This window comes from Poecilia latipinna, unplaced genomic scaffold (genome assembly GCF_001443285.1).
Source record: "Poecilia latipinna isolate Pla-1442-1.1 unplaced genomic scaffold, P_latipinna-1.0 Scaffold1682, whole genome shotgun sequence".
NCBI classification, from domain to species: Eukaryota; Metazoa; Chordata; class Actinopteri; order Cyprinodontiformes; family Poeciliidae; genus Poecilia; species Poecilia latipinna.
In genome coordinates this window covers 69,791-97,732 of record NW_015114298.1, presented here as the reverse complement: position 1 = coordinate 97,732, position 27,942 = coordinate 69,791, and the positions used below count along the sequence as shown (strand labels likewise).

General features: G+C 38.0%; 3 protein-coding genes across 4 annotated transcripts in view; all 3 read right to left on the bottom strand.

Annotated features, from left to right (window-relative positions):
- Positions 1 to 3,097: 3,097 nt before the first annotated feature.
- Positions 3,098 to 11,012, bottom strand: LOC106964494 (carboxypeptidase A1-like). 2 transcript variants are annotated; one of them, XM_015060051.1, is made up of 11 exons: positions 10,764 to 11,012; positions 6,495 to 6,576; positions 6,281 to 6,403; positions 6,065 to 6,160; positions 5,804 to 5,905; positions 5,550 to 5,651; positions 5,356 to 5,466; positions 5,091 to 5,181; positions 4,538 to 4,737; positions 4,329 to 4,413; positions 3,098 to 3,378 (listed from the first exon to the last, which is right to left on the bottom strand). In XM_015060051.1, exons 1-11 carry the CDS (start codon positions 10,829 to 10,831, stop codon positions 3,191 to 3,193), a joined length of 1,248 nt encoding a protein of 415 aa, XP_014915537.1. In that variant the 5' UTR covers positions 10,832 to 11,012; the 3' UTR covers positions 3,098 to 3,190. The 2 variants fall into 2 exon arrangements, with proteins under 2 accessions (XP_014915537.1, XP_014915538.1); XM_015060052.1 differs by lacking the exon at positions 10,764 to 11,012 and adding an exon at positions 8,038 to 8,165.
- A 1,105-nt stretch (positions 11,013 to 12,117) lies between these two features.
- LOC106964500 (carboxypeptidase A1-like) lies at positions 12,118 to 17,604 on the bottom strand. The gene is made up of 11 exons (XM_015060056.1): positions 17,499 to 17,604; positions 16,473 to 16,554; positions 16,228 to 16,362; positions 16,032 to 16,136; positions 15,827 to 15,928; positions 14,753 to 14,854; positions 14,557 to 14,667; positions 14,366 to 14,456; positions 13,933 to 14,132; positions 13,166 to 13,250; positions 12,118 to 12,390 (listed from the first exon to the last, which is right to left on the bottom strand). Exons 1-11 carry the CDS (start codon positions 17,564 to 17,566, stop codon positions 12,203 to 12,205), a joined length of 1,269 nt encoding a protein of 422 aa, XP_014915542.1. The 5' UTR covers positions 17,567 to 17,604; the 3' UTR covers positions 12,118 to 12,202.
- Positions 17,605 to 22,341: 4,737 nt separating this feature from the next.
- Positions 22,342 to 27,942, bottom strand: part of cpa5 (carboxypeptidase A5) — a 9,501-nt gene continuing 3,900 nt past the window's right edge. The window contains exons 2-11 of the mRNA XM_015060055.1: positions 27,225 to 27,306; positions 26,980 to 27,114; positions 26,784 to 26,888; positions 26,579 to 26,680; positions 25,505 to 25,606; positions 25,309 to 25,419; positions 25,117 to 25,207; positions 24,529 to 24,728; positions 22,844 to 22,928; positions 22,342 to 22,625 (exon numbers count right to left, since the gene is read on the bottom strand). Coding sequence (XP_014915541.1) covers positions 22,438 to 22,625; positions 22,844 to 22,928; positions 24,529 to 24,728; positions 25,117 to 25,207; positions 25,309 to 25,419; positions 25,505 to 25,606; positions 26,579 to 26,680; positions 26,784 to 26,888; positions 26,980 to 27,114; positions 27,225 to 27,306 — 1,201 coding nt within the window. The 3' untranslated portion in view covers positions 22,342 to 22,437. The remainder of the gene's footprint in view (positions 22,626 to 22,843; positions 22,929 to 24,528; positions 24,729 to 25,116; positions 25,208 to 25,308; positions 25,420 to 25,504; positions 25,607 to 26,578; positions 26,681 to 26,783; positions 26,889 to 26,979; positions 27,115 to 27,224; positions 27,307 to 27,942) is intronic.

The window sequence follows — 27,942 nt, the reverse complement described above, 5'->3', positions numbered from 1 at the left end:
TTTTTTGTAAGTGAAATCAAAAGTTAATCTCTTACGACTTAGATTTATTTATTAGACTTACTTTATTGCCATTTCACGAAGGCACAAAGGTATTGACAACGAAATGTCGTTGCTTGGCTCCCGGAGTACACAGAAAGTATACCGAACAAACGGAGACCCTCAGCCCGTGACGTCACTCTACGAAACTCAGCCCGCTGCAAAAAAAACCAAACTGAGCTCCAGTAAAGCGTGTCAAAAACCCACATGTTGTTGCTTATATCGCTTTAATTTAATTGATTTCGCAGTTAAAAAAAAAAAAAAAAAATCACAGGGTGCTGCGCGGTCGGCTGCACAAACAGACAAGAGTGAAAACCAAAAATTTTATTGTAATAACTTTTAACGAGGAAAACATAATGACTAGCAGGTGTCAAATGACTGGCAGCGCCGGGAGTAACCGTGGATTTGCAGCGAACACTTTTTACAAGGTTAGAAGATTAACGTTCGTATACTTTGTAAGTATGATTTGAAAGATATCAAATGTTGCATTATGGCGAAGGTACGCGTCTAATCATCAGTAACCATTTAAACAATGCTCCACATACGGAAAAAAACTGATTAGTGTCTCGTTTTCTATACGTTTTTTTTAATGTTACTCCTGTTTAAGGGGAGACGATGTGACATAAATCATGTAGTGTAAATTCAGGCAAAGTGGGTAATTTTATCAACACGTCAGGAGGGAAGAAGTAGGGGTCGGTTTCTAAGCTAGCTGTTTCAAGCTTCTGTAAATACCGCCGTCTTGAGCGTCAACCAGGTGTGTTGCGCTCAAAGACAAATTAGCTTGACTCGAACCAGAAGAAACCATGAATAAACTGACAAAAACAACCTGGGAAAACAACTTAAATCGCTCAGTTCAATACTCCAGATCCGCTATGGCAGGTCGTATTTATCTTTTAACATAAATACGGTTTTGTCTGACTGTCCGTAGTTAGGTATTTAGTTACTGGGAGAAGTACGGGGGAAAACATCCTGTAGTCGATGCTTGTCTTCGTTTATTAGGAATCCAGTTTAGCATGTCGCGGTGGCTAAAGCTAACGATCTGTCCACAGTTTTATAAAACTGAATAATTTGTATGTTTACTTAATATCTACAGGTTCTTCTAAAAAAATTAGCATATTGTGATAAAGTTCATTATTTTCCATAATGTAATGATAAAAATTAAGTTGTCATATTTTAGATTCATTGCACACCGACTTTTTTTTGTTTTAATACTGATGATTTTGGCATACAGCTCATGAAAACCCAAAATTCCCATCTCAAAATATTAGCATATTTCATCCGACCAAAAAAAGAAAAGTGTTTTAATACCAAAAAAGTCAACCTTCAAATAATTATGTTCAGTTATGCACTCAATACTTGGTCGGGAATCCTTTAGCAGAAATGGCTGCTTCAAAGCGGCGAGGCATGGAGGCAATCGGCCTGTGGCACTGCTGAGGTGTTATGGAGCCCAGGATGCTTCGATAGCGGCCTTAAGCTCATCCAGAGTGTTGGGTCTTGCGTCTCTCAACTTTCTCTTCACAATATCCCACAGATTCTCTGTGGGGTTCAGGTCAGGAGAGTTGGCAGGCCAATTGAGCACAGTAACACCATGGTCAGTGGTTTTGGCACTGTGAGCAGGTGCCAGGTCGTGCTGAAAAATGAAATCTTCATCTCCATAAAGCTTTTCACCAGATGGAGCATGAAGTGCTCCAAAATCTCCTGATAGCTGCTGCATTGACCTGCCCCTGATAAAACACAGTGGACCAACACCAGCAGCTGACATGGCTCCCCAGACTATCACTGACTGTTGGTACTTCACACTGGACTTCTGGCATTTTGGCATTTCCTTCTCCCCAGTCTTCCTCCAGACTCTGGCACCTTGATTTCTGAATGACATGCAAAATTTTCTTTCATCCGAAAAAAGTACTTTGGACCTTTGGACCACTGAGCAACAGTCCAGTGCTGCTTCTCTGTAGCCCAGGTCAGACGCTTCTGCCGCTGTTTCTGGTTCAAAAGTGGCTTGACCTTTGACCTGGGGAATGAGGGACCTGTAGCCCCTTTTCTATACACACCTGTGCACAGTGGCTCTGGATGTTTCTACTCCAGACTCGGTCCACTGCTTCCGCAGGTCCCCCAAGGTCTGGAATCGGCCCTTCTCCACAATCTTCCTCAGGTTCCGGTCACCTCTTCTCGTTGTGCAGCGTTTTCTGCTACACTTCTTCTTTCCCACTGACTTCTCACTGAGGTGCCTTGATACAGCACTCTGGGAACAGCCTATTCATTCAGAAATGTCTTTCTGTGTCTTACCCTCTTGCTTGAGGGTGTCAATGACGGCCTTCTGGACAGCAGTCAGGTCGGCAGTCTTACCCATGATTGCAGTTTTGAGTAATGAACCAGGCTGGGAGTTTTTAAAAACCTCGGGAATCTTTTGCAGGTGTTTAGAGTTACTTTGTTGATTCAATGATGAGGTTAATTGCTCATTCAGAGAACCTTTTCATGATATGCTAATTTTTTGAGACAGGGATTTTGGGTTTTCATGAGCTGTTTGCCAAAATCATCAGTATTAAAACAATAAAACACCAGAAATATTTCACTTAGTGTGCAATGAATCTAAAATATATGACAGTTTAATTTTTATCACTACATTATGGAAAATAATTAACTTTATCACAATATGCTAATTTTTTGAGAAAGACCTGTATAACTTAGACCAGAAATAAAGATGAGGATGTTTGTCATGTGAAAGATATTGAAAGTATTTCTGGTCAGAGCAACTTGGATAAAAGTGAAGTTAGGTAAAAGCTATATTACTGTAACCAGTCTTGTGAGATTAAATTTGTAAAATGACTGCATTTAAAGTATGCTTTACAATTTTACTTATTTTGTCTAAAGGTAAATGCATGGATGAATCACTCAAGATCTTCATGGGGCATTGCTCTTTCAATCCTGGAAATGTTCTTGAGGTGATAGAAGACCGACTTTGTAATTATGACACATATCATAACACCATTCACAAAACTGGAGCTAAAATGCATTTTCACAGTAATTGTTGAACAATAAGTAAAACAATAGTAATTCTTCATTTTCTGATATGCATTTTTATTGTCTTTGTTTTATATTAGCAAATAAAACTCAAAAAGTACATGGAAGGCCTCAAGGCTTCCATTCTGTTCTTTTAGTACGGGTTCTTGAGGGTGTGATCCATAATGACCTTCAGAGCCAGCCATGTCTCATTGGCAGTGGGAACAATTTGATTGGCAGGGAGGATGAAGCCAAAGTGGCCGGTGTCCCTCAGTTCAAAGGTGTAGGAGTACTTGATTCCCTTCTTGTAGGTCCAGTCGATGGAGCCCCCACTAGATTGGTCTGCAGTGAAAACAAAGTTACTTTACACAATTGTCTGATTTTCTGGAACCAGAATATGTCACTCTGGCTACCCAAATCAAATTATGTTGCTGAAAACTAGCTTAAAAGAAAACGTTATGTTAGTTATATTGACATAGCAAAACACTACTGGTACTGGTAGAAGTTTCTTGTATGCTGTAAGTGAGTCTGAGTTGTTGTACCTGTTTGCTCTCAAGTATGGGGTGCTGTTTGTAAAATTACTCTGGAAAAAATGAACTGCAGTATTTTGGTTTCGTTAGCCTGTCTTAGAGGAACAAATGTGGGTGTTCACTTTTCAAAGTCAGCATGTTATTCAGATATTTATAAAAATCAGAATCCCAAACTAAATATTTAATTTATTTAGCTTTCAAATTACATTTAGTTTTCAAATATTTAGTTAGGAAGCTAAGTACCGGTACTTAGTTTCCAAATTAAGTTGAATTCCCAATTGAATGTTTAAGTCTGAGCTAAATATTTATTTCGCAAACTAAATGCTTATTCTCCAAACTAAATATTTAATTTACAAGCCAAACTTTTTTTTTTTTTTTTTACAAACTGAATACTTAGCTTGCTAACTAAATATTTAGATTGATAGCCAAATGTTTACCGCAGACTTAAATGTTTAGTATGGAACTGAATATCTAGTTTGAAAATTAAATATTTAGCTTTATAACTACATAATTAATTTAAAAACTAAGTTTTCATACTAAATATTTAGCTTCTGAGTTAAATATTTAGTGAAAATATGACTTTGAAAAGTGAACTCCTACTTTTTGTTCCCAAACCGAGAAATTGCTGTTAATTTTTTGCCGTGTATCTTTACAAATAGCACCCCATGCTAAAGAGGATGTAATCTCTTATATTTAAAAACTACACAAGCTTTAGCAAATGCACAATGAAGTTTACTGTGGCCAAATGTCTTGGGGACTCACAGATGGTCTTGATGATGCTCCCGTATCTGTAGTTGGTGCCATACAAGGAGGCCAGAGCAGTGACGGCCTTTTGAGCAACTTGGTCCTGCAAAATGAAATTGACCATAGTTACCAAACAATCGAGCTTCAAAGGTATGCAAGATGTCTCATATAAATGTTCTTGTTTATTAAGAATAACAGACTAAGGACTAGAGCAGAAGTGTTTGTACCAGCTCAGCCTGGTCTTTGGCAGGATTCCTGGTGTAACCGTAGGGGTACAAGAGCATCTGTGAGTAGGAATGGATGGAGATGAAGGCCTTGATGTTGCCATGTGACCTCACAAATTTTACAATGGATTTGACTTCAGGCTCAGAATGAGCCCTGGTTCCATGATAGGTCTCTGTGCATGGATTGTTGCTGGAACCACGTCCTAAATGTTTAAGCATCAGAGAACAAAAAAGGAAAGACAAAAAGTTTGAGACAATTTTTTTTTATGTGGATTAATTTGAATTAAGTTAAAAATGCATCATGGAATTGAGATCGAAAGGAATGTCACACCAACTTATTGATAAGACACTACATAACATTAACGCTGATCAAAGTGCTGCCCAGGGTTAGAAGAATAATTTATATAAAATAAATAAGAATTAAAATGAAAGTTAAGTTAATTTGCTAACCACCATTTTCCATGCTGATTGTATTAGTTTAGGTATAGTGCAACAAAATTTTTAGTTTTGCTCATCGCCAATTGTTTGAATTTTCCTTATGGAAAAAAAGTTCTACCTCCAAACCCAGCATTCCAGTTCCGGTTCAGGTCCACACCAACACAGCTGGAGTCCTCATTCTGCTTCCTGTTCTTACGCCACATTCGGTTCTGGAAACAACAGAGAAACTGTTTGATATTCTTTTTTTTTTCAGTTGTCCTCTGATTATGTGTACCTGATCTGACATGTTAGTGAAATGATAAAGTTCCTAAAAAGAAGCATATTTTCAGTTGTCTAAAGAACAACAGGGTCCTATAGTTTATGTCTAAGTGTGCCCGTCTCACGTTGGTGTGGGTGAAGTGGTACCCATCAGGGTTGACCACCATCTCTAAGAAAATATCCATTCTGTTAAGGATTTCAGTGAGAACAGAGTCCGTTCCATATTCTGTCAGAATCTGTGAACAAAAAGCAACAGTAATAAATATTACAGCAGTTTTTTTCTGCTCAGAGGCAACAGGTACTGAAATGATCAAACCACCTTCTTGGCGAAAACAATGCCACTGGCCTGAGTGACCCACTCTCTGGCATGGATCCCAGTGTCGATCCAGATAGCTGGACGGTTGCTTCCACCAGTGCTGAACTGTAGAGAAGAAGCAGAAGAAGCAGAAGCAGAAGAAGAACTCAGGAACAACAAAGTGCAAATGATAAATGTGATGGTTGTGTGATTTCCATTTCCATTTGAAGTCATGGTTTGGTTTAGAAAGAGACTAGATTTTCTGAAACGTCTTCTACCTTGAGGACATTAAGTGGACGGCCCTCGACGCTGTGACCGATCACTGTCTTGCTGACCAACTTTGGATTCTCAACCACTAGCATGTCCTGGAAACTGTAGATCTGAAAGGAAGTCAAAAAGATTAACCCTGACTCTGAAGTTGAATTTTGGAATCTTTGACATTACGTTTTTATGATGTAAGACAAAACCAGATGTTATAATAATAAACATTCTCCGTGTAATATTCAGCTCTGCGTATACACTAATGAACTTAAACTAACCTGACTGAGAGTGTGGTAGTTGGTGTAGTCAAAGCTGTCAGTGTTTCCAGCAGGAGCGGCGGACTTCATCTGCCTCCGCTCCTCATCCAGCAAAGCCTGCAACGTAACCTGGTTAAATGATGCCTCAGAAACAAAGAGTGTGATGGAACACCAATGCGGTTTCACAAACCTCGCCCTATAGAAGCTTACACTACATATTGCCGAGTTTTGTAGTACCTGTAGGTCTTTAATCATGGTGAAGTACTTGATGCTGTGACGCTCCATGTAGCTCTTGACAACCTGCAGGCTGTGAGAGGGAACTCTGACGTCCACAGGCGTCACCCAGCTCCAAAAGTCCAGCTGTAAAAACACACAGATGTTTCACATGCTGCATAAATCTGTGTTGTTTTTACTTCTACTGTCAAATCAATAGTTTCAATTGTAAAATAACCTCCAAGTCCAATATGTCTTCCATAACTCTGACAAGGGCCAATTGGACATCATCTTTCGGCACAATCCGGAAAACCTGATGCCTACAAAAGAAACACAGTGATATTATTCCAGCAAGTTACTTACTGAGGTGGAAGCACATGAAAAAGATAAGTTGTGTGACTCTGCTTTTGCAGATGTTGGACACTGAAAAAACATTTATCTTCATCAAGCTGCTCTGACATTGGCCCTCTCTTAGTGTGAAATAAACAAAACCCTACTACCTGAAAAGCTATGCATCACTCTTAGAGAGTAATAGTATATGAAATGATAATTTTAATCTTTGTCTTTATTTGTGAATTGCAAGCATGCTGGAAATGTTGCTTTGGGAAAACAGTTTTACTTTTCCTCCATTAATTATGGTGCAGGATCTTTTTCTAAAGCCATTAATGAAAACTAAGATCAATTTTCTGAGTGTGGAGACAGAAGCTGTGTTTCCATTGACCATATGATATTAATTACTCAATCTGACATTTTGAAAATAAATTTGCTTCATCGAAACACACCAATTTCTCATTTTTTACTAAATACCAGGTCCCTCTTCATCATCAGCTTTCTACCATAAGCCTGAAGACTTTGAACCAGCATTTTGTGTGTGCAGCTGTGTTTTGTGCTTAATATAGCTTTTAGGATTATTTCCATAAAGCTCAACGTAGGTTTCATCAGACCAAACTATGTTTCCACATTCTTGTGGCAGAGTTTTGCAAACTCTACCAACGCTTGCATGTTTTCTTTGGAAGGAAAGCTCTTTGTCTTGCTGCATAGATCGCAGGCAATACATAAAACCAGTAATAGTAATGTTGGTGTACTAGAGAGTTAATACTTAATAGACGTTTTTGCTTCTCCTTGTATGTTGGAGTACCTACGTCTCTTGGCAGAGACCATGATCAACTTTCGAATAATCTTGAATACACAAAGTAATTTTTTTCAATCGGAAAGTGTAAAAAAATTAGTTTTTTGATCCTTCTGTGTACTGGTTGCCTGATATGTTTGTAGGACTGTAGTGTGTATGAAGCATATAATGTACAAAGTGGTAACGCAGAATAATAAGACATTGATAAGTAAAAAGTGAACTTTATTAACAATTATAATAAACAGAAACTTTAATTGGAGCATACTGTGATCACAGTACTAATATAAAAAATATGTAATGCTTATATACTTGGAAGACATTCTAAGTATATTTTAAATGTAATTCGATCACAAATATTACATGTTTCAAGTTAACTAGTCCTGAACTAACTTGAAGTATACTGATGATTAATCTAGGTCAAGTATGCTAACATTTTATGTACTTAGTATATAATGCACATTTCTCATTTTGAAGCAATATTATTTATGTTTGTATGTGGACAACATTGTGCACATATTTGGAATTATTACAAAGCAGACTTTGCTCTGTGTCCCTTTTTTCTTGCACCTTGGTAAAAGTAAAGCAAAAATAACAAGAATTTGTCTGACTCAGTGTAGTCAATGGTCAGAAGAAGGTTTGCTGGCTCACTTACCCACGGAAGTCCTCTTTGCTGAGAACAGCAACAAGCAGAGCAGCAAACGCAACAAGCTTCTTCATCATGATGGAAAAACTCAAACAGCCAGCCTGGCGGCTACCACCATGTGTGAGCGAGGCTTTGAGAATCTCTTCATGCTCTATGGGGGTAAGAGCTGGCAATCTTTTTATCTTTCACAAAACCAAATTTAGTCTCAGAATTACTGGTACACTGCAAAATCTTACTAAGTCTTTGTGGTCTAATTTCATGTGCAAATGTCCTACCACATTGGAGATATGACCAAGCTAACTTACAAGTGATTTGTCAGCAAGATATAGGAGCTTGTTTGAAGTCAATAATTCTGTAATATTGATGAAAAAGTTCCATTTATAATTTGGAGGAAAATATCTTGTTAGAAGAGAAATCGTCTGGCAGTGGAACTAGAACTTTCCCAGTTATAAAAGCAACTTCTGAATCATTTTCAATAATGATGGTTCTTTGCTGGGAGTCCGTCAGGTGGCTACATTTTGCCTCAGTATTTTCACTTGTTGCCTTGCAAAACATCTCCAAACCTGTTCGATTTAAAGATATTTCTTGTCCAAACCCTTTTCAGCCCTGTTAGATTCAGTACTGAGCTCTGATTGGCTTAACATTCTTGTAAACAACCTTTTTTATTATTATTATTTGGATGTATATCGGAGTCGCTACAAGTTCGACTTGTGTGCACTTTGAATGCAGATGCTTGACATTTTGCTCTACACCTGGCATTTTGCATGTCTGGTTTACATTCAATGGGCACCTCGAGGGCCAGTTGCTGCACGTTTCACGTGTCTAGCATGGCCCTATTTGAAGCGTTTTTAGTGTTTGACGTGTCCGATAAATAGGCCGGCAGTGGAAAACAATGGCTAGAGCGATTTTGACGTGTTTGACATGCCTCCACATAGACTTTGAATGTAAACCAGATGCTTGGAACGGTAGGTGTAGAGCAAAATGTCAAGTGTCTGGGGTGCTGTGGTGACACAGGGGTTAAGCACAACCCACATAAGTAGGCCTTAGTCCTGGCTGTCACAGGTTCGATTACCAGCTTGGTGACCTTTGCCACATGTTTTCCCCTCTCTCATTGCCCACTTTCCTGTCAATTCACTATCAAATAAAGCCACTAGAGCCAATAAAACCTTTAAAAAAAAAAAAGGTCAAGCGTCTGCATTCAAAGTGCACATGCTCAGGATGCGTTTTGTCTGAATGCATAATAAACCTAACTGATAAATTCAAAACACCAATTGTTACATCCCACAAGGAGCAGCTGGTCCACACAACATAATGTGTTAGGAAAATAGTCCTTACAACAAGGGTGTCCAAAGTCGGTCCTCCAGGGCCGGCATCCTGCATGTTTTAGTTCTCTCCCTGGTGGTAGTAACAATCTTTCAGCTTGTCAATGTTCCTCTTAGGCCTTCTAACGAGCCATCATTTGATCCAGGTGCGTTAAACCAGGGAGAAAACTAAAACATGCAGGATGCCGGGCCTTCAGGACCCACTTTGGGCACCACTGCCTTACAATGTGTCAAATGCAAACACACACACACAACCTTAGCAGTCTTTCAAGTAATATTTTTTTCTACCTGCATGTCCAGTCATTAAATAGCAGACATTCTGTAAAAAAATGTTTTACACAATTTTGTCACTGAACAGTGACTTTGTAAAAGCAGCTTTTCAGGAAATGATCGTGCAGTTTTCCCAACCAAGCAGAAGCACATTTAGTCTTTTGGTAAATAAAAGTCTTTACTAAAGACATAGCCTTTTATGTCTTGGACCACAGGATGGGTTATTTACAGGTATGGGATGAAGCGGAAGAAAATGGATGGATGGGTGGGAGGATGCACAATGTACACCTGCAAGTCATTTTTCTCCTGCAGTCGGTTACCATTTACCGACTGCAGGTAAATGGAAACCAGCTGACGTGGCTACCATCAGTGGTAAATATGTCCACCAAACATGTCTTCTGTTTCTATGTGAAAATAATTCAGTTTTAGACTCATCTGACCAATGAACGGTATTCCAGTAGGAGTATTTTTCTATAGTTTTTGTGTTTATTTTCTGGCTTCATGTTTTTCCTACAAAGCAAAAGTTTTCTCCTCCTTGTAAAGTCTGTTTCTGAGTGTGCAGACATGGACTTTCATATAACCAGCAGTAAGAGTCAGCTGTAGGCCCCTTGATGAGATTTTAGGGGGTTTGGAGTACATTTCTTCAGGAGTAGACAAAACTAATTGTCAACAGTTCAAACCTCCTTCAAAATGCTGAGTCATAAGGTTCTAATAAGGTGCTTCCGACTCAATATGTTTCTGCATATTTTTGGCAATTTTAAGTGGAAATAACAGTGGGGTATTCCAATCAACCCAGACACAGATTTTTTTAAAATCATAATTCACTTAAAAATGTAAAACCCATTTTTCTTTGTTTTTCTTTATTTAAATTACTTGAAATTATCACTTACTTAATGCAAACAGAGGAGTTAAAAAAAATCTAGAACATCACTGATGGTTGCTTAATATATGTTTCTCATTTTGAAGCAATATTATTACTTGTATGTTGTCAACATTGTCCACATTCATATGTAATTATTACAAAGCAGACTTTGCTCTGTGTACTTTCTTTCTTGCACATCGTTAATAATAAAGCAAAAATAACAAGATTTTGTCTGACTCAGTGTAGTCAATGGTCAGAAGAAGGTTTTCTGGCTCACTTACCCATGGAAGTCTTCTTTGCTGAGAACAGCAACAAGCAGAGCAGCAAACGCAACGAGCTTCTTCATCATGATGGAAAAACTCAAACACACCCTTGGACCAAACAGCTTTTTAAAGGCTGCGGTGGGTCAGATCCGTCCTCAGTCCATATTCAGGAATACATCTGGGTTTCACCAGCAGGAATTGCACCATGCTGTTTGAAGTTTAAGCTTTTAGACAAACATATGTTACGTCCAGTTTCCCCAGAAAGAGGAAGCTAGTTCAAAGCTTGTTTAGTTACACAGCAACATAACACACTTCCTTCCTAGGTGCATCTGTACATTCTGTAAGAAATGTGGTCTAAATGTTTCCCCTTTGTGTTATTTTTTTCATATTTATATAAAATATATAAGCTTGGGAGTTATATGAAGGTGCTATAATATAAAGAAATAAATAATGGCTATTAATTTCATGACAAGTGTTCCATTTATGGGTTATCGTCTTTCTTGTTTTGTTGGGTTTCTTAACAGTAGTTGTGTGTTTAGAACTTATTTCATAAGCCTCGAAATAAATTTTGTGAGATATGCAGATACCACAGCATCCTTCCTGTTTTTTGTCCCAGTCTGATATAGATTTATAATTAATCAAGCTAAATGGTGAGTACAACTGAAACTGAACATGTAGGCCTGCATGTTTTTACATAAATTAAATTATAAGAAAACTGCATAGTATGGAAGCAGATCAGGGCCTCTGAAAAATAAGAATTTTGACTTTTTTCTTAGAATTCTGACTTTTGGTCTCAGAAAACTGAAGTCAGATTTCTGAGATTAAAATTCTAAGCAGCTGATAATTTTATTAATTCTGAAAATTAAAAAAGAGCAAGCTTAGTGTGCTAAATATTTTCAATGTTAGCAAAAACACTAAGTGACAAGCACTAAAATGAAAATTAGCCCAACTATTATGTTGGCGGATTATAATAGTGGCGCGCCCACAATTCATCTAATCTAACTCAAACAGTCCTTCCGAAAGTGAACTTTGCATGTCATAATTTAAAGAAATGTTACTTTAGTCAATAAGAATTCCAAATTATTTTTAAATAAATCAATCGGTGCTATGTTGTTTCAATTAGCTTCTTGTCATGTGACACAAAACCTGTATTTGAATGCATTTTATCACAATTTGTCCTAAAGATTCTGGAATCTGGCCTGTAGACATGATGATAAGACAAGGCCATGCCATCATCTGCTAAGGATTACACTTTGATGACAAAAAACTTTGATAACCTCAAACTCAAGTTTTAAACTAAGGTGCATCGGAAAGAAACAGATTTGTTTGTTTTTGTTGTGATCTTTTATTTTTATCTCTCTTTTTTAATATAGTTAAGATTTTGTTTTCACCTCAAAGATTACACTGAAACAGAGACAGCAGCTGGAATTCAGTCCTGTCCTGAACAAACTGGCACTTTAATATGGGTTCTTGTAGGTGTGATCCATGAGGGCCATCAGAGCCAGCCAGGTCTCCTCAGCCGTGGGGATGATCTGCTTGGCAGGCAGCAGGAAGCCGTAGGAACCGGTGTCCCTCAGCTCAAAGGTGTAGGAGTACTTGATGCCCTGTTCATACGTCCAGTCAACAGTAGAGCCACTGGCTTGGTCTGGGATTAAAACAAAGATGTTAAAAGGGCAGTATTATGTATTTTCCAGGCATAATACCACAAACCAGTAGCTATGTTAACTTTAGATTTTATAAAAAATATTATACAGATCTAATATGACTTAGAAGAAATTTGACTTTGTACTTATGACTTTGAAATTGTACTCTGTCTCTTTAAGAAACGCCTGCTCTTTCTGAAACTCTGCCCGAGTTGTGATGACTACCTTCAGGAACACCCGGTGGAACACCTGGAGGAGTTCCACCAGGTGTTTGCTAGTTGCTACTGACTAGTCTGAAGGAGCTGAGAGAAGAATTGAAGGGGGATGGGTGTTCTGTGAGGCAGAAGCTCAGAATCTTGGAAAATGCGGTTCAGAGGAGGAGCTGCGCCATTAATAGGCATGTTAGGTCCAAACAGGCATTTTGCACAGCTGAGTGGTTGCCATGGGAGATTAAAGAATTTCTCAAGCATCTATGAAAGAATCGAGGCAACACCCCAGGAATGTTTTTGATAACATTACAACCTGATGTAAAGTTCAAAAATGTTGATTTCACATAATACTTTAAGTAAAATCAATGAACGTAAAGGAGCAGCTTCTTCCTATTACTAAATACGTAAAAATGGAATTTAATACAACAGATTTATGGGAGTTTTTTTGCTTATCTTTCATAAAATGTATATCTTTGATCTACTGTTTACATGTTTAAATGAAAAAAAAAAGTCAAAAATTGACTGATAAAAGTAGTCCATATCTGTTTTTTGTGATGCTAAAACTTACAGATGACGTTGATGATGCTGCCGTATCTGTAGCGAGTGCCGTACAGGGAGGCCAGGTCGGTGATCGCTTTCTGGGCCAGAGAGTGCTGCAAAAACAAATTGTTTGGATTCTTACTAACATAGACATACAGAAAAGAATAATCAAGTTACATTTCGAGCTGTTTAAGTGGAGAGGTAAATTATTTGTTGACCCAGACAATGCGAATTGAGGCACGCCGCCCCTTATGAAAAACAGAAAGTGCTTTTGTGTGCCTCTGTGCAACTGCCACTTGGTTCCTGGCCATTCATGGTAAAAAGCCGGTCAGTAGATTTGGTTGATTTGTGAAAATCAAAACTTTATTGTCACCGTTTCCAGACTTATGAAGATCTACACACATTTGCATGGAATAACATATTTCTCTCGTCACTTGCTAGTCAAAATTGCTTGTTGTTTTATGTTATATTTATACTGCAGGGGAAAATGAGTCATAGTTTGCTAGTTAAAAGTTTCTAGGCGTACCAATGAGTTTAAAATAAGACTTTTTTTGTATCCACTTCATAGGAATTGTACTAAACTAGTTAAAAGTATAAATGAAGGGTTTTTTTTATCATACCAAATGAATTAAATAGATGAAAGTTAAATGTATTAAAGCTTATATTAGTGTGATATTATTGTACTCCTAGACAAGAACAATTTTTAGGCATTTTTTCCAATTGTACTAATTGTTGTGGATAACTATACAGCATAATTTACATCCCCATCCTGTGGAAAATAAAACCAATAAGTACCAGTTCAGCCTGGTCCTTCGCTGGAGTCGTGGTGTAGCCGTAGGGGTACAAGAGCATCTGAGAGTATGAATGGATGGAGATGAAGGTCTTGATGTTGCCATGGGACTTCACAAAGTCCACGATGGACTTAACCTCAGACTCAGAGTGAGCGCTGGGGCCATGGTACGTCTCTGAGCAGGGGTAGCTACTGGCTCCAGGTACTAGGAGGAACATGACAAACACAAACAATTTGATAATACCTTAAGTCATTATCGAATTGGCTGATTCTTGTTTGTGATGACAACCAGCTGAACAGGAGGAACAGTTCAACAATACAGATGTGAAAAATATTGTTGTTGGGTACCCCCTGGTGGTAGCATTGGCAAATGACCTGTGGCAAATAATTTTTTGTACAACGCATTGAATTGACATGGATAGAACAGAAAGACATTACGTCCAAATCCAGCATTCCAGTTCCTGTTGGGATCAACTCCATAACAGGAATATCCAGGATTGGGCTTCCTTGTCTTTCGCCACATACGGTCCTGAAAACATATGGATGGTTGAGTTTTGCAATTTTTGATGTCAAAACTGTGACTGGATGTTCCCTCAAGAGTTCTTGGTGAATAAAATTGACTGGTTTACAGAGGTGTGGGTAAAGTAGTAGCCATCAGGGTTGGTTGCAATCTCCAGGAAGATATCCATGTTGTTCAGGATGGCGGTGAGGGCGGAGTCTTTTCCATAATCTGTCACAATCTAGTGGCAAAAGCCAGGGGGACACTGTCAATGAAAACACTGACATTCAGGTGTTCAGGTAACCATAGGTACAAAAATGAAGCACCTTCTTGGCGAACCACAGCCCACTGGCTTGAGTGACCCACTCCCTGGAGTGGATTCCAGTGTCGATCCAGATGGCAGGACGATTGCTTCCACCAGTGCTGAACTAAAGCCATGGGAAGAGAGGGAGAGTAGCAGTCATTTTAGAATATTTGTTTCGAAACTTTAGAAGATGAACATTACAATTCCTGGAAAACTAAAACCTAAACTAAATTAGATTGTAGAGGATGTGTGTATGAACATCAGTTTTCAAGCCTTGTGACAGAATCTCAATTAGACTTGGATCTGGACTTAGACTGATCTTTCATCTTTCCACTCTCAAGACCAGATTTTTGAAGTATTTGACCAATAGTTGTCCTGTAGACAGATGCCCTCCCCTGAGCACAGTATCTCTGTGTCTCTGAGTCGAATGAAGTGGCTCATGATGTCAATCCAAAAATTGGAAACGTGGCTAATAGGCACTGAATCTTTAGTTCACTTCCACAGCTGCCATTGATAAAACTACAGGCAAACTACAGTTCACAGGAATTCAATGACCTGCGGCAGAGCTTTTAGCAGTGTTGCTTTGCACCAAGAGTTTATATGCATGAAGTTTCTACTTTTCTTTGTGCATACTTAAGTTGTTCTCCAACAGTCCAAATTGATGCTTGTTAGATAAATGCACATCACTTGCTCTTAGGTTGGAGAGTCAACATTAATAGTCTTTTAATCTGTGTGTGTCTGTGTTACCCTAGGATAAAGAGGCAACATTTCTAGGATTGTGTTTTGCACATTAAATGCTGGAGATAGGCACCAGCCCTTCTAGTTGGTGCACTCATTGAATTAATGTCTGGATGTATTGTTTTCAATTTCAAAATGAACTGTTGCTTTTATTTAGTCTATCACACAAAATCCCAATGAAATCCTTTGAAGTTTTTGGGGTAACATGGTACTGTGTGAAACAGTTCAAGGAGTAAAAATAGTTTTACAAGCCAATCTATCAGCTACTTCAGTTCAACCACTTTTACTTCACTTTCTGGGAACCTTTCATGAGGAGATGTTAAACATTTCTAGGTAAATCCTCCACATGATTCTTTACCTTGAGCACATTAAGAGGACGGCCCTCGTAGCTCTGACCAATCACTATCTTGCTGACCAAGTTGGGATTCTCAGCAACCAGCATGTCCTGGAAACTGTAGATCTGAAGGAATGGAAAAATGTTAATTCTCCATGTATCAGCTCAAAACACTGAGTACTGGCTTATCTAGATGACAATCATCTTAGTGCAAAATGTGCGCACTAACCTCACTAAGAGTGTGATAGTTGGCATAGTCGAAGCTGTCAGTGTTCCTTGGTTGAACGAGGCGAGCAGCAGACTTCATCTGTTCCCTCTCCATATCCAAGACGGCCTAAGAGGGCAAATACAACTCATGTTTACGTTACATCTAACAAAGTGATTCAATGATCCTAGATTAGTGATCAGTGATCAAGGTCTTGTACCTGGACATCTTCAATCATGGTAGAGTACTCAAGGTCATGGCTGTCCAGGTAACTCTTGAAAGACTCCAGGGTGTGAGGAGGAACTCTAACGTCTACAGGGTAGGACACACCAGTCACCCCCATCCAGACGTCCAGCTGGAATGAAACATTAAAAGAAGTATAAATACAGTATGAAGACAGAATATGTATGGATACTCTTTACCAAAAATATGATGTCTAGCTAATATCAATAGAACATAAATAACCTCAAACTCCACTATCTCCTCCAGGTTCGTAAGAAGAGCCAGCTGGAGCTCATTCTTTGGGACGATGCGAAGCACCTGGTGTCTACAAATGAGAGCAGAAATAACAATATTTAGAAAAAGCTAAGGTATATGTTTGCTTTGCAAATGAGCTGGAGGCAATATTTTAAAAAGGAACGTTGTCCTTATTTTCTGTATTTTGTTTGTTTGTTCTCAGCTGTACTATAGTTTAGCTGAGGGATAAAACAGCTTCAAGCTAAATCCACCTACAGACAAAATGCTATCTTTTGGGAAAAAACACAAAACTGAAAGAAGAGAACACCCGGCTTCAAAGGTCAAACAGAATCCTCATCTAAACTATGCAATCAGTCTGAAGAATTAACTCAGAATTCAAAGATCCTTGAAGAGTGTTTTCCTGAGCACTAAACAGTGGTTTTTCATTTTAGGCCCCAATGATTTGTAATCCATGTTCCAAAACACTTTATAGCAGAAAATGAAGCTACTAATTCCAATAAATCACAATTTTACCCATTCTTCAGTTAAACATGCTATCATTCTGTCCTGCTTGTCAATGTCACATGACTGATTTTAGGACTTTGTATCTCCATAAGAGGAGAAAATGCTTAACTAAAAAGAACATGTACAATGATACATATATATATATATATATATATATATATATATATATATATATATATATATATATATATATATATCTTGGTGGGAAATGTTTTCTTATCAGGGATGAAATTGAAGAAGAAAGGAATGAAATGATGAAGAGGTAAACTGACCAGATCCATTAAACATATCAGATGTTAACCACCTTCCAGCCATTGGCTTTTTATCCATGGATGATTTCAAGTACCTGTCAAAAATCTACCTTCCCACTATCATTATTATTTACCGTTGTGTAAAGTGCACCTCCTTTACATCAGATAAACAGCAATGGAGAAACCAGTCCAGTCCTCGGGTCTTCTAATGACTTCTAAAGGTAAATACATTGTTACCTGTGATGCTGTGAAGACTCACCCCTCAAAGGTCTCCTTGGCGAGAACAGCAACAAACAGCGCGGCGAATGCGATCAGTCCCCTCATCATGACCAACTGTGTGAAACTGGTCAGGGCCGAAGCTAGCCTTTTATGGCGAAGCGTGCGGGGTCATGTGTGCTCACCTCGACCTTGCCCTGTGTTGGATGAGTGTCACCGGCTGCTCCAGTTCCCAAACCTCCCTGCAGTTACTCACATGCTATTTTTATTTTTTTTCGGAGAAGTTTTTATTTGTTCAGTTTTCACAGAACAAATGACCGTATCATAGTGAACAAAAACAAATATTTACTGCTTTCCAACAACTAAAGTTAAAACATAATTTTCTTCCCTTCATTCTCTCTTATTAGGCCAGAGGCATTTCCAAAACAAGTACTTCAGATATTACTGCTTGGAGGTGGTGTCCTCCTTTAAAGTCTTAGAATGGAAAGAAAGGTTTAATATTTGAGTTCCACATTAAATCTCTGAAATTTTAGCACTCTATTAATAATCATGAATTATTATTGGTTCTATTCAAGGACTGACTAGGATCTGTCCCCTCAGGAAATACTTTTGAAATATGTTGTTCAGCGTGAACCTAATGCAGGTAACAGCATGCTGAGGACGGAGTGCAACAAAAATGTGTGTGGACATTTGGCTTGAATGTGGTTCATAAAGGAAAATCCCACATATTTTATTTTGCTGAATCCTGCAACTTGTAAGCCACGCCCCTTTGGTTCTGGAAACGCTTCTGCACAATCAGAAAGCACACACATCCTAGATCTTGATGGGTTGATGTGTAAACAAAGGGATTTGTCATGTTGGGTTCATGTTTATTGCTGACATGTTTTGAAACATATCTTACTAAAACTTAAGGCTGTAAATATTCTGTGCAATATGCCAACAAACAGTGACATTTCTGAGGTTCCATGTCACTACATCAGAATTGGGTTTTGACTAAATGTTTAAAAATGTTTCCTTGACACTCCTGTGCAATTTTCTCACCTGGATGTTTTTGTTTATACACTTAAAAAAAAACTACCTGTCTTTGAGAATCTTTAACATTATTTTCTAATATAATCCATCTCAAATGTACTCTCACCTATTTATTTATTTTGTTTTGATGACTTTGCAAGAAAAAAAACAAAAAAAACAAAAACAAAACATAATTACACAACCAAGCTGATAAGCTATGATGTGTAAAGAATGATACGGAGAACTAAAACAGCTGCAGGATTCACATAGATGTACTGAAAAACAGAAAGTGTTCTTGTTCCTCGTCCATGTGCAGGAGCGAGCTCCTACCAAAACCATACTGAAGGGCATTGACTTTGATATGAGCTTCTGCTCAGGTCTGAAACGGCAGTATAAGATTAAACAGCTTCTTTTATTCCTAGAAACTCATTGAAATCAAAATTCTCTCCAACACCTTCTGCTTAGGCAAACAACAAAATAGGAAATCCTCTTTCCCTGCAGTCAGCGCTCACTCATTCTGTCAGTGCAACACAGGCTGATAAGATGGGTTTAATTTTAGACATTGCAACACAAAGGTCATCTGGCAGAAAGTCAGGAAATGTGACCATGAATGATACAGAGAGTCACAAAGATCAGCAGTTTTGTTACTCTGAGCAACATTTCTAATCCCATCTAGGAACAAGGCAGAATCTGGGAGTAGAGGTGTGTATGTTATTTTAATTTTAATATATATGAATATTTTGGTTATGGGTTCTTCTTTTCAATGGACTCATTGACAGTATTATCATTTGGTATTAGCATGCAATTTTTTTTTGGTGTTTAAAAACCCAACAAGGCATGGAGGGTTAGCTCCTTCAGACTAGCCAGCAGCAATCAGCAAACTTCCGGTGAAACTGAGCATCTTTTGAGCTCATTATACAAGCTACTTGAAAAAGTTGTTAAGTTGTTAACAGAGGAGCCATTTTTGATGACTTCCTCAAGAATGAGTTTCAGAAAGAGCAGGAGTTTTTAAAGAGGCAGAGATCCAATTTCAAACCCTTAAATTACAAAATCAAATTTAATTTCAAGTCATATTTGATATATACATCATTTTTATGAGAACTGAAGTTAATAATTACTTGATTGTGCTATAGAATGGCACTATGTGCCAGGAACGTACATATAATAAGTTGAATAAACATAACTTCCTTCCTAGCCATCCAAATTCTGCAAAATATTCTCCCATTACTTGTAGTTTGATCAGCAAAGATATAACAGGCTCACACACCAGAAACAGACTTAAATTTAGTAGAAGAGTAAAATTCTGTGCTATCAGAACCAGCTAGAAATTCAGGGAAAAGAATTTAGAAGAATTTTAGTTTTTCAGATAGCAGGTCAAAACTCTACCAATACTTTCTGCCCCAACAATCACTGCACTCCCAAGACACTCAAACATCAAACGTCTTTTTTGTCAAAGCAGAGAAAACAGCTACTGACAGTCAACATAGTGAGATTAGTTTAGGTACAAATCATTTTAATAAATAAAATCACAGGACACAGTTCAACGTTGCTCCCTTCATGGGTTAGCCAAAAACACTGTGACAATATTGCACAAATCTTTTTGAAGTATGGTTTCTTTAAGTGACGAGGCTGTCACAGTTTCAGCAGCAGATGTCACTAGTGAGTAACAAATGACAAAGCAAAGGGCTGGAAAGCTTAATTGCCTTATGACATCACTAAGGATAGCAGGTTCTGGTTCTTCTTCTTCTGGTTTTAAATGGGTTTTTGTTTTACCACAAGGCTCCTGAAATACTGCTGATGAACATCCGCAGGTGTGTGGAGATCTGACACATATCACAAATGATGGTGGATTCTTTCACAATAAGTTGGCCAGGTCCAGCTACAGCAAAGGATCCCCAAACTATGACACATTTTGCTTTGTTTCACAGCTGGTATGTGATTCTTATCCTGGATTGATGTATTTGAAATGCCAAACATGTCCTCTGTTCCTGTGTGAAAATAATTCAGTTTTAGACTCATCTGTCCAAAAAGCATTATTCCAGTCTTTTTTCTGCAGTTTCTGTGATTATTTTCTAGCTTCATGCTTTTTTTTTTTCTACAAAGAAAAAGTTGTCTCCTCCTTGTAAAGTCTGTTTCTGATTGTACAGTCAAGGACATTCATATGACCAGCAGTAAGTCAGCCGTAGGCCCCGTGATGAGGTTATCTTTCTTTTCCATTCTCCAGGTTTCAAAGTGAACTTGCTTTGATGGGCTGATCTGGGAATGTTGACACTTGTTTTGAAGGGCCTTTGGTTACAGACTCTATATCTACTGTGGCATGGTTAATGTCATGAACTGAACTCAAAAACTGCTGCAGTTATCTTTCTAATGGCCAGAGAAAGCTTGTTTTGATCTCACCATGATGTTTCCCTGAAACAGTGAGAAGCACACCAAGCTAAATGTCAGCTCAAATCTCTTCCAGAATGCTGGGTCATGTGGTTCTACCTACTCAATCTGTTTACCTTTATTTCCAGCTATTTTAAGTCAGAGTGAATGTGGAGGTGTCCCAGTTTAACCCACAAGACTCTATATTATTGTTCTCTTAAAATTTTAGAAGGTATTTTCCTTTGCTTTATTTCAGTGACTTAAAATTTTCGGTGTTCATACTGACATTTAGAAATATGTTATATGTATAAACATGAAAAAAAAGTTAAATCTTTGTATGGTGTTCTATTTTCTTTCCATGTGATTGTAATCAACAATGAAGGAATAAAGTTGATAAGGAAACAATAGGCGACTGTTTAGAGATTCAATCCATCACTTTAATATTTGATTGGTGCAAACAGAAAAACATAGAAGTTAAAAAAATATATATAAAACATGATTTTTATCTAATAACATGTTTTTAATTTTGAAGCAATATTCTTTATATTTGTATGTGGGCAACATTCACTGCGTACATTCATGCACAACTACTCCAAAACAACCTTTGCTTTGTATGCCTTCTTTCTTGTGCCTCATTAAAAGTGAAGTAAAAATAATAGCATTTTGTTTGTTTGACAAAATTATATGTTTTATTAGATAATCTGACATTTAGCTGTAACTAAACAGTAAAATAAGAAATCTTTATAAACAGTATGTGAAAATCTGAAAATAAATTTCTCAAAAAAAAAATATCAGATAACACTACTCTAATCATTTCCACTCAAAGCACTTTGCACTAGAGTTACATTCATCCATTTGCAGATCAGTAGTCAATTTGGGGTTAAGTGCCTTGCCCAGGGGCATATTGACATGTGGCAGGAGGAAGCTGGAATTGAACCTACAACCTACTGATCACAAGATGGCTACTCTACCCACAGAGCCACTGCAACCTGTAATTTTTGACTGAAAATTTACAAAACAGCCAACTAAATCGGCACTTTAGAATTATTTCCAGGAAAACTTAATTTAAGGAAAGCTAAGTGAAAGATGCTAAGTGAAAAATACTAATGCCCCTAGCTAAAATTTGTTACATTATTAGAGCATTTATTTGTTACATTATTAGCACATTTGTGGATTAGTGGAAGTGTTATTATTCATTTTATTTAACTTAAACACACACTGCAACATATTTTTGCCTGTGAAATTCCAAGAAGGATCTCAAATCTTAAAATAAATCACCCAGTGCCAAGCCGTTTCAAAAACGTCTTTCTGTTTAAGGTCATCTGTTTCAAAAGCTGTATTTGTTAAGAAATATCTTAACTACATTTTGTCACAATTTATCCTAAAGTTCCTGGAAACATGATAATAAAACAAGGACATGCCATTGTCTATTAATGATCATATTTTGTGAAATCACAAAATCAAACACAGCATCGGTTTATATCGTCACACTTTTTTATTTATAAATTATCTTTTTTATAGTGTTAAGATTTTGTTTTCACCTCAAAGATTACACTGAAACAGAGACAGCAGCTGGAATTCAGTCCTGTCCTGAACAAACTGGCACTTTAATATGGGTTCTTGTAGGTGTGATCCATGAGGGCCATCAGAGCCAGCCAGGTCTCCTCAGCCGTGGGGATGATCTGCTTGGCAGGCAGCAGGAAGCCGTAGGAACCGGTGTCCCTCAGCTCAAAGGTGTAGGAGTACTTGATGCCCTGTTCATACGTCCAGTCAACAGTAGTACCACTGGCTTCGTCTGGGATTAAAACAAAGATGTTAAGTCAAGTAGAGCCATTGAACTTAAAGGAGCAGCTTCTTAAATCCATGAACATGGACTTTGATGTGGTGTATTTTCTTTAATTTGCTCAGCTTTTACAATATGCATGTTTTAAACATTTACATGTTTACATAAAAAAAGAAAAACTATAGTTGACTCTGGCAGAATTATCTGTTGGTTGTGATGCTAAAACTTACAGATGACGTTGATGATGCTGCCATATCTGTAGCGAGTGCCGTACAGGGAGGCCAGGTCGGTGATCGCTTTCTCTGCCAGAGAGTGCTGCAAAGACACATTATTTATGGTTTTGTTCACTTTTCACAGATTGTCATCAATCTTTCTGTCAAACTGTTGAAACATATTCTGTAGGCTGGACCCTCCACACTTAAGCAATATGATGAGAATACCATGGTAAAAAGTCTTAAAGTTTTATTTACATTTTTTTTTCTTATAAAACTACTGTTGAGAGACACATTTGCAGTTGTGCTGTTAATATTTTGTGCAGTCTCTGTTTCCTAAATCAACAGCTCTTTTATAAGGTTTGAACGTACATAAAGAGGGATTTGTGATGATTCCTTTTGGCACTACCTCTATGTTGATTTAACCATATATTCTGGATTATTATCATGCAAAAAGTCATGATGCTTATTGATATATTTAAAAACATAAAAAGTTTTCCAAAATGGTACATTAAAGTTCACAATGCAATGGTAAAGTTTCCAGTGGGGTTGAAAGCAAGGCAGACCCACAGCCTCACAGTTCCTCTACCATGCTCAACTGGTGGATGTCGATTCAGAAATGTGTCTTTATTTCCTACCAGACACACCTGGTCTTTGTTGCAAAAAAGCTCAATCTGAACTGGTTAACTTCTTTTACTTCATTTTTAAAAGAGTCAGGCTGGGGTAGCTTGATTTTCTGGGAAATAACAACAGGAAGGAATAATAAAGTTGGATTTGCAGCATTTTAAGCAGAGAGGCAAATTATTTGTTGTCCCGGACAATGTTACCTTTTGCTTTACCAAATTACTGCACTCTTTCCCTTGTGCCTGTTCTCCTTCTCACTAAGTAAAGCTGTTACGTGTGAATCTGTGCAGCTGCCACTTGGTTCCCACCATTTATAGTAAAGAGTCAATTTTGTCAAAGAATCAGATTTGCTTCATTGGTGAAAATCACAACTTTGTCGTTCCCATTTCCAGAGTTGTGAAGATCAACACATGGTATGCTTTTAAGAATGGATACTAAAAAATGGCTGTGATTTTGTGTCATATTTGTTTTTCTTTGGAACAGGAAGTCGTGGATTGGTTGTTAAAAGTTTCTAGACATACTGATCAGTCTAAATAGGCAAAAGAAAGATGAAACATCTTGGATGTATTATATAGCAATTGTTGGGTGTCTATCAGTAAATGTCCTGAATTAATTAAATAATTAAACAAAGGGTGAATTTTTACCTACTACATGAATTAAACATATTTGATGAGTTTTGATGATGACACTCAACAATATGAAATGTTTATTACTAATTTCTCAATTGGAGACTGCATGTTGTGTTTATGACTTTTTATTTTTGTGTTTATATACTGTGAAGCACTTTGAACTGACTTAAATGTGCTACACAAATAAATTTGATTGATTGATTAAAGAGATTAAAATTTTATTAAAGTTTAGGATATTGTCAGATTATGCTGCTCCAATACAAGATGAATATTTAAACATCTTTTCCAAGTATGCCAGTATATGTAGAGGAGCTCTAGAATTCCTAAATATTTAGTTCCATGGAGAGTTTTCATTTGGGTCAAGTTTCAAAGTCCACACAGAACTGTATGGTAATGTACTATGCTGCAGTGTGGAAAACAATAAAACCGTCACGGAGAATGTTTTTGTACCAGTTCAGCCTGGTCCTTCGCTGGAGTCGTGGTGTAGCCGTAGGGGTACAAGAGCATCTGAGAGTATGAATGGATGGAGATGAAGGTCTTGATGTTGCCATGTGACTTCACAAAGTCCACGATGGACTTAACCTCAGACTCAGAGTGAGCGCTGGGGCCATGGTACGTCTCTGAGCAGGGGTTGCTGCTGGCTCCAGGTACTAGGAGGAACATGACAAACACAAACACAGATACCTTAAGTAATTAAATACACGTGGCTGATTCTACACTTGTGATGACAACCAACTGAACAGGTGTAACTAATAAAGTGGCCCATGAGTCAGTACAGCACTTTTCAACAATGCAAATGTGCAAAATAATGTTTTTGGGTACCCCCTGGTGGTCACACTGACAAATAACCTGTGACAACCAATTGGCCATTTAAGTTATAAAGATGAAAACTGTAAATCTGATTCCTTATTTTAGTCGGGAGCATGTTTAGTTTTTATGCATTTCATCAAATAAAGCAAACAGGTCACCCAGCATGCATCTGCATCACACTGCACATGTTCAAAGCTGAAAATAATAGATAGAACAGAAAGACATTACGTCCAAATCCAGCATTCCAGTTCCTGTTGGGATCAACTCCATAGCAGGAATTTCCAGGATTGGGCTTCCTTGTCTTTCGCCACATACGGTTCTGAAAACATATGGATGATTGGAGTTTTGCAATTTTTGATGTCAAAACTGTTACTGGATGTTCCCTCAAGAGTTCTTGGTGAATAAAATTGACTGGTTTACAGAGGTGTGGGTAAAGTAGTAGCCATCAGGGTTGGTTGCAATCTCCAGGAAGATATCCATGTTGTTCAGGATGGCGGTGAGGGCGGAGTCTTTTCCATAATCTGTCACAATCTAGTGGCAAAAGCCAGGGGGACACTGTCAATGAAAACACTGACATTCAGGTGTTCAGGTAACCATAGGTACAAAAATGAAGCACCTTCTTGGCGAACCACAGCCCACTGGCTTGAGTGACCCACTCCCTGGAGTGGATTCCAGTGTCGATCCAGATGGCAGGACGATTGCTTCCACCAGTGCTGAACTAAAGCCATGGGAAGAGAGGGAGAGTAGCAGTCATTTTAGAATATTTGTTTCGAAACTTTAGAAGATGAACATTACAATTCCTGGAAAACTAAAACCTAAACTAAATTAGATTGTAGAGGATGTGTGTATGAACATCAGTTTTCAAGCCTTGTGACAGAATCTCAATTAGACTTGGATCTGGACTTAGACTGATCTTTCATCTTTCCACTCTCAAGACCAGATTTTTGAAGTATTTGACCAATAGTTGTCCTGTAGACAGATGCCCTCCCCTGAGCACAGTATCTCTGTGTCTCTGAGTCGAATGAAGTGGCTCATGATGTCAATCCAAAAATTGGAAACGTGGCTAATAGGCACTGAATCTTTAGTTCACTTCCACAGCTGCCATTGATAAAACTACAGGCAAACTACAGTTCACAGGAATTCAATGACCTGCGGCAGAGCTTTTAGCAGTGTTGCTTTGCACCAAGAGTTTATATGCATGAAGTTTCTACTTTTCTTTGTGCATACTTAAGTTGTTCTCCAACAGTCCAAATTGATGCTTGTTAGATAAATGCACATCACTTGCTCTTAGGTTGGAGAGTCAACATTAATAGTCTTTTAATCTGTGTGTGTCTGTGTTACCCTAGGATAAAGAGGCAACATTTCTAGGATTGTGTTTTGCACATTAAATGCTGGAGATAGGCACCAGCCCTTCTAGTTGGTGCACTCATTGAATTAATGTCTGGATGTATTGTTTTCAATTTCAAAATGAACTGTTGCTTTTATTTAGTCTATCACACAAAATCCCAATGAAATCCTTTGAAGTTTTTGGGGTAACATGGTACTGTGTGAAACAGTTCAAGGAGTAAAAATAGTTTTACAAGCCAATCTATCAGCTACTTCAGTTCAACCACTTTTACTTCACTTTCTGGGAACCTTTCATGAGGAGATGTTAAACATTTCTAGGTAAATCCTCCACATGATTCTTTACCTTGAGCACATTAAGAGGACGGCCCTCGTAGCTCTGACCAATCACTATCTTGCTGACCAAGTTGGGATTCTCAGCAACCAGCATGTCCTGGAAACTGTAGATCTGAAGGAATGGAAAAATGTTAATTCTCCATGTATCAGCTCAAAACACTGAGTACTGGCTTATCTAGATGACAATCATCTTAGTGCAAAATGTGCGCACTAACCTCACTAAGAGTGTGATAGTTGGCATAGTCGAAGCTGTCAGTGTTCCTTGGTTGAACGAGGCGAGCAGCAGACTTCATCTGTTCCCTCTCCATATCCAAGACGGCCTAAGAGGGCAAATACAACTCATGTTTACGTTACATCTAACAAAGTGATTCAATGATCCTAGATTAGTGATCAGTGATCAAGGTCTTGTACCTGGACATCTTCAATCATGGTAGAGTACTCAAGGTCATGGCTGTCCAGGTAACTCTTGAAAGACTCCAGGGTGTGAGGAGGAACTCTAACGTCTACAGGGTAGGACACACCAGTCACCCCCATCCAGACGTCCAGCTGGAATGAAACATTAAAAGAAGTATAAATACAGTATGAAGACAGAATATGTATGGATACTCTTTACCAAAAATATGATGTCTAGCTAATATCAATAGAACATAAATAACCTCAAACTCCACTATCTCCTCCAGGTTCGTAAGAAGAGCCAGCTGGAGCTCATTCTTTGGGACGATGCGAAGCACCTGGTGTCTACAAATGAGAGCAGAAAAACAGAAATTTTACTAAGACATAATCACAAAACGTAGCTATAGTTCAGTGTAATCTACCATTTAGATGTTCTATGTTTCAGTTATTCTCCAAATGGAGTGATGGCATTTGTATGAAATAGAAAGTATTTTTCGTCCTCCACTATTGAAGTTTTGAAGTTTTGGATGCCTTTAATTCACTTTGACTTGTGAGGGTTTCTATTTTTCCCTGCAAGGGCAAGCATTCTCAAACTTTAAAAAGGTTCATACTCAACACGTGATCTAGGAGAAGGCATGTGAAATACCAGGGACAGTTGTGTTTTTGTATGTGCAGTGATTACATTCCTGTCAAACTGCATAGAGTCCTGCATGGCTGAGCAAACTTTAGGTATGGAAAGAAAAATGCTTAAATGAACAAAATCCTGCCTCCTGAACAGTTGGTATCTGTTTTTTTTTTTTTTTTTTTTAAATAAGGTCAACCAGTCTTCTCTTTTTCTAGCCCAAAAAATATACATTGAAAATGTGACATCATTACTCCTATTCAAATTTTGTTGAGACAAAAACTTTGAAAATCAGCTTTGGCAGGGTCTTTTGATCAACCCCAACCAGTATCCTTAATCAATCCAAATACTAATTGATC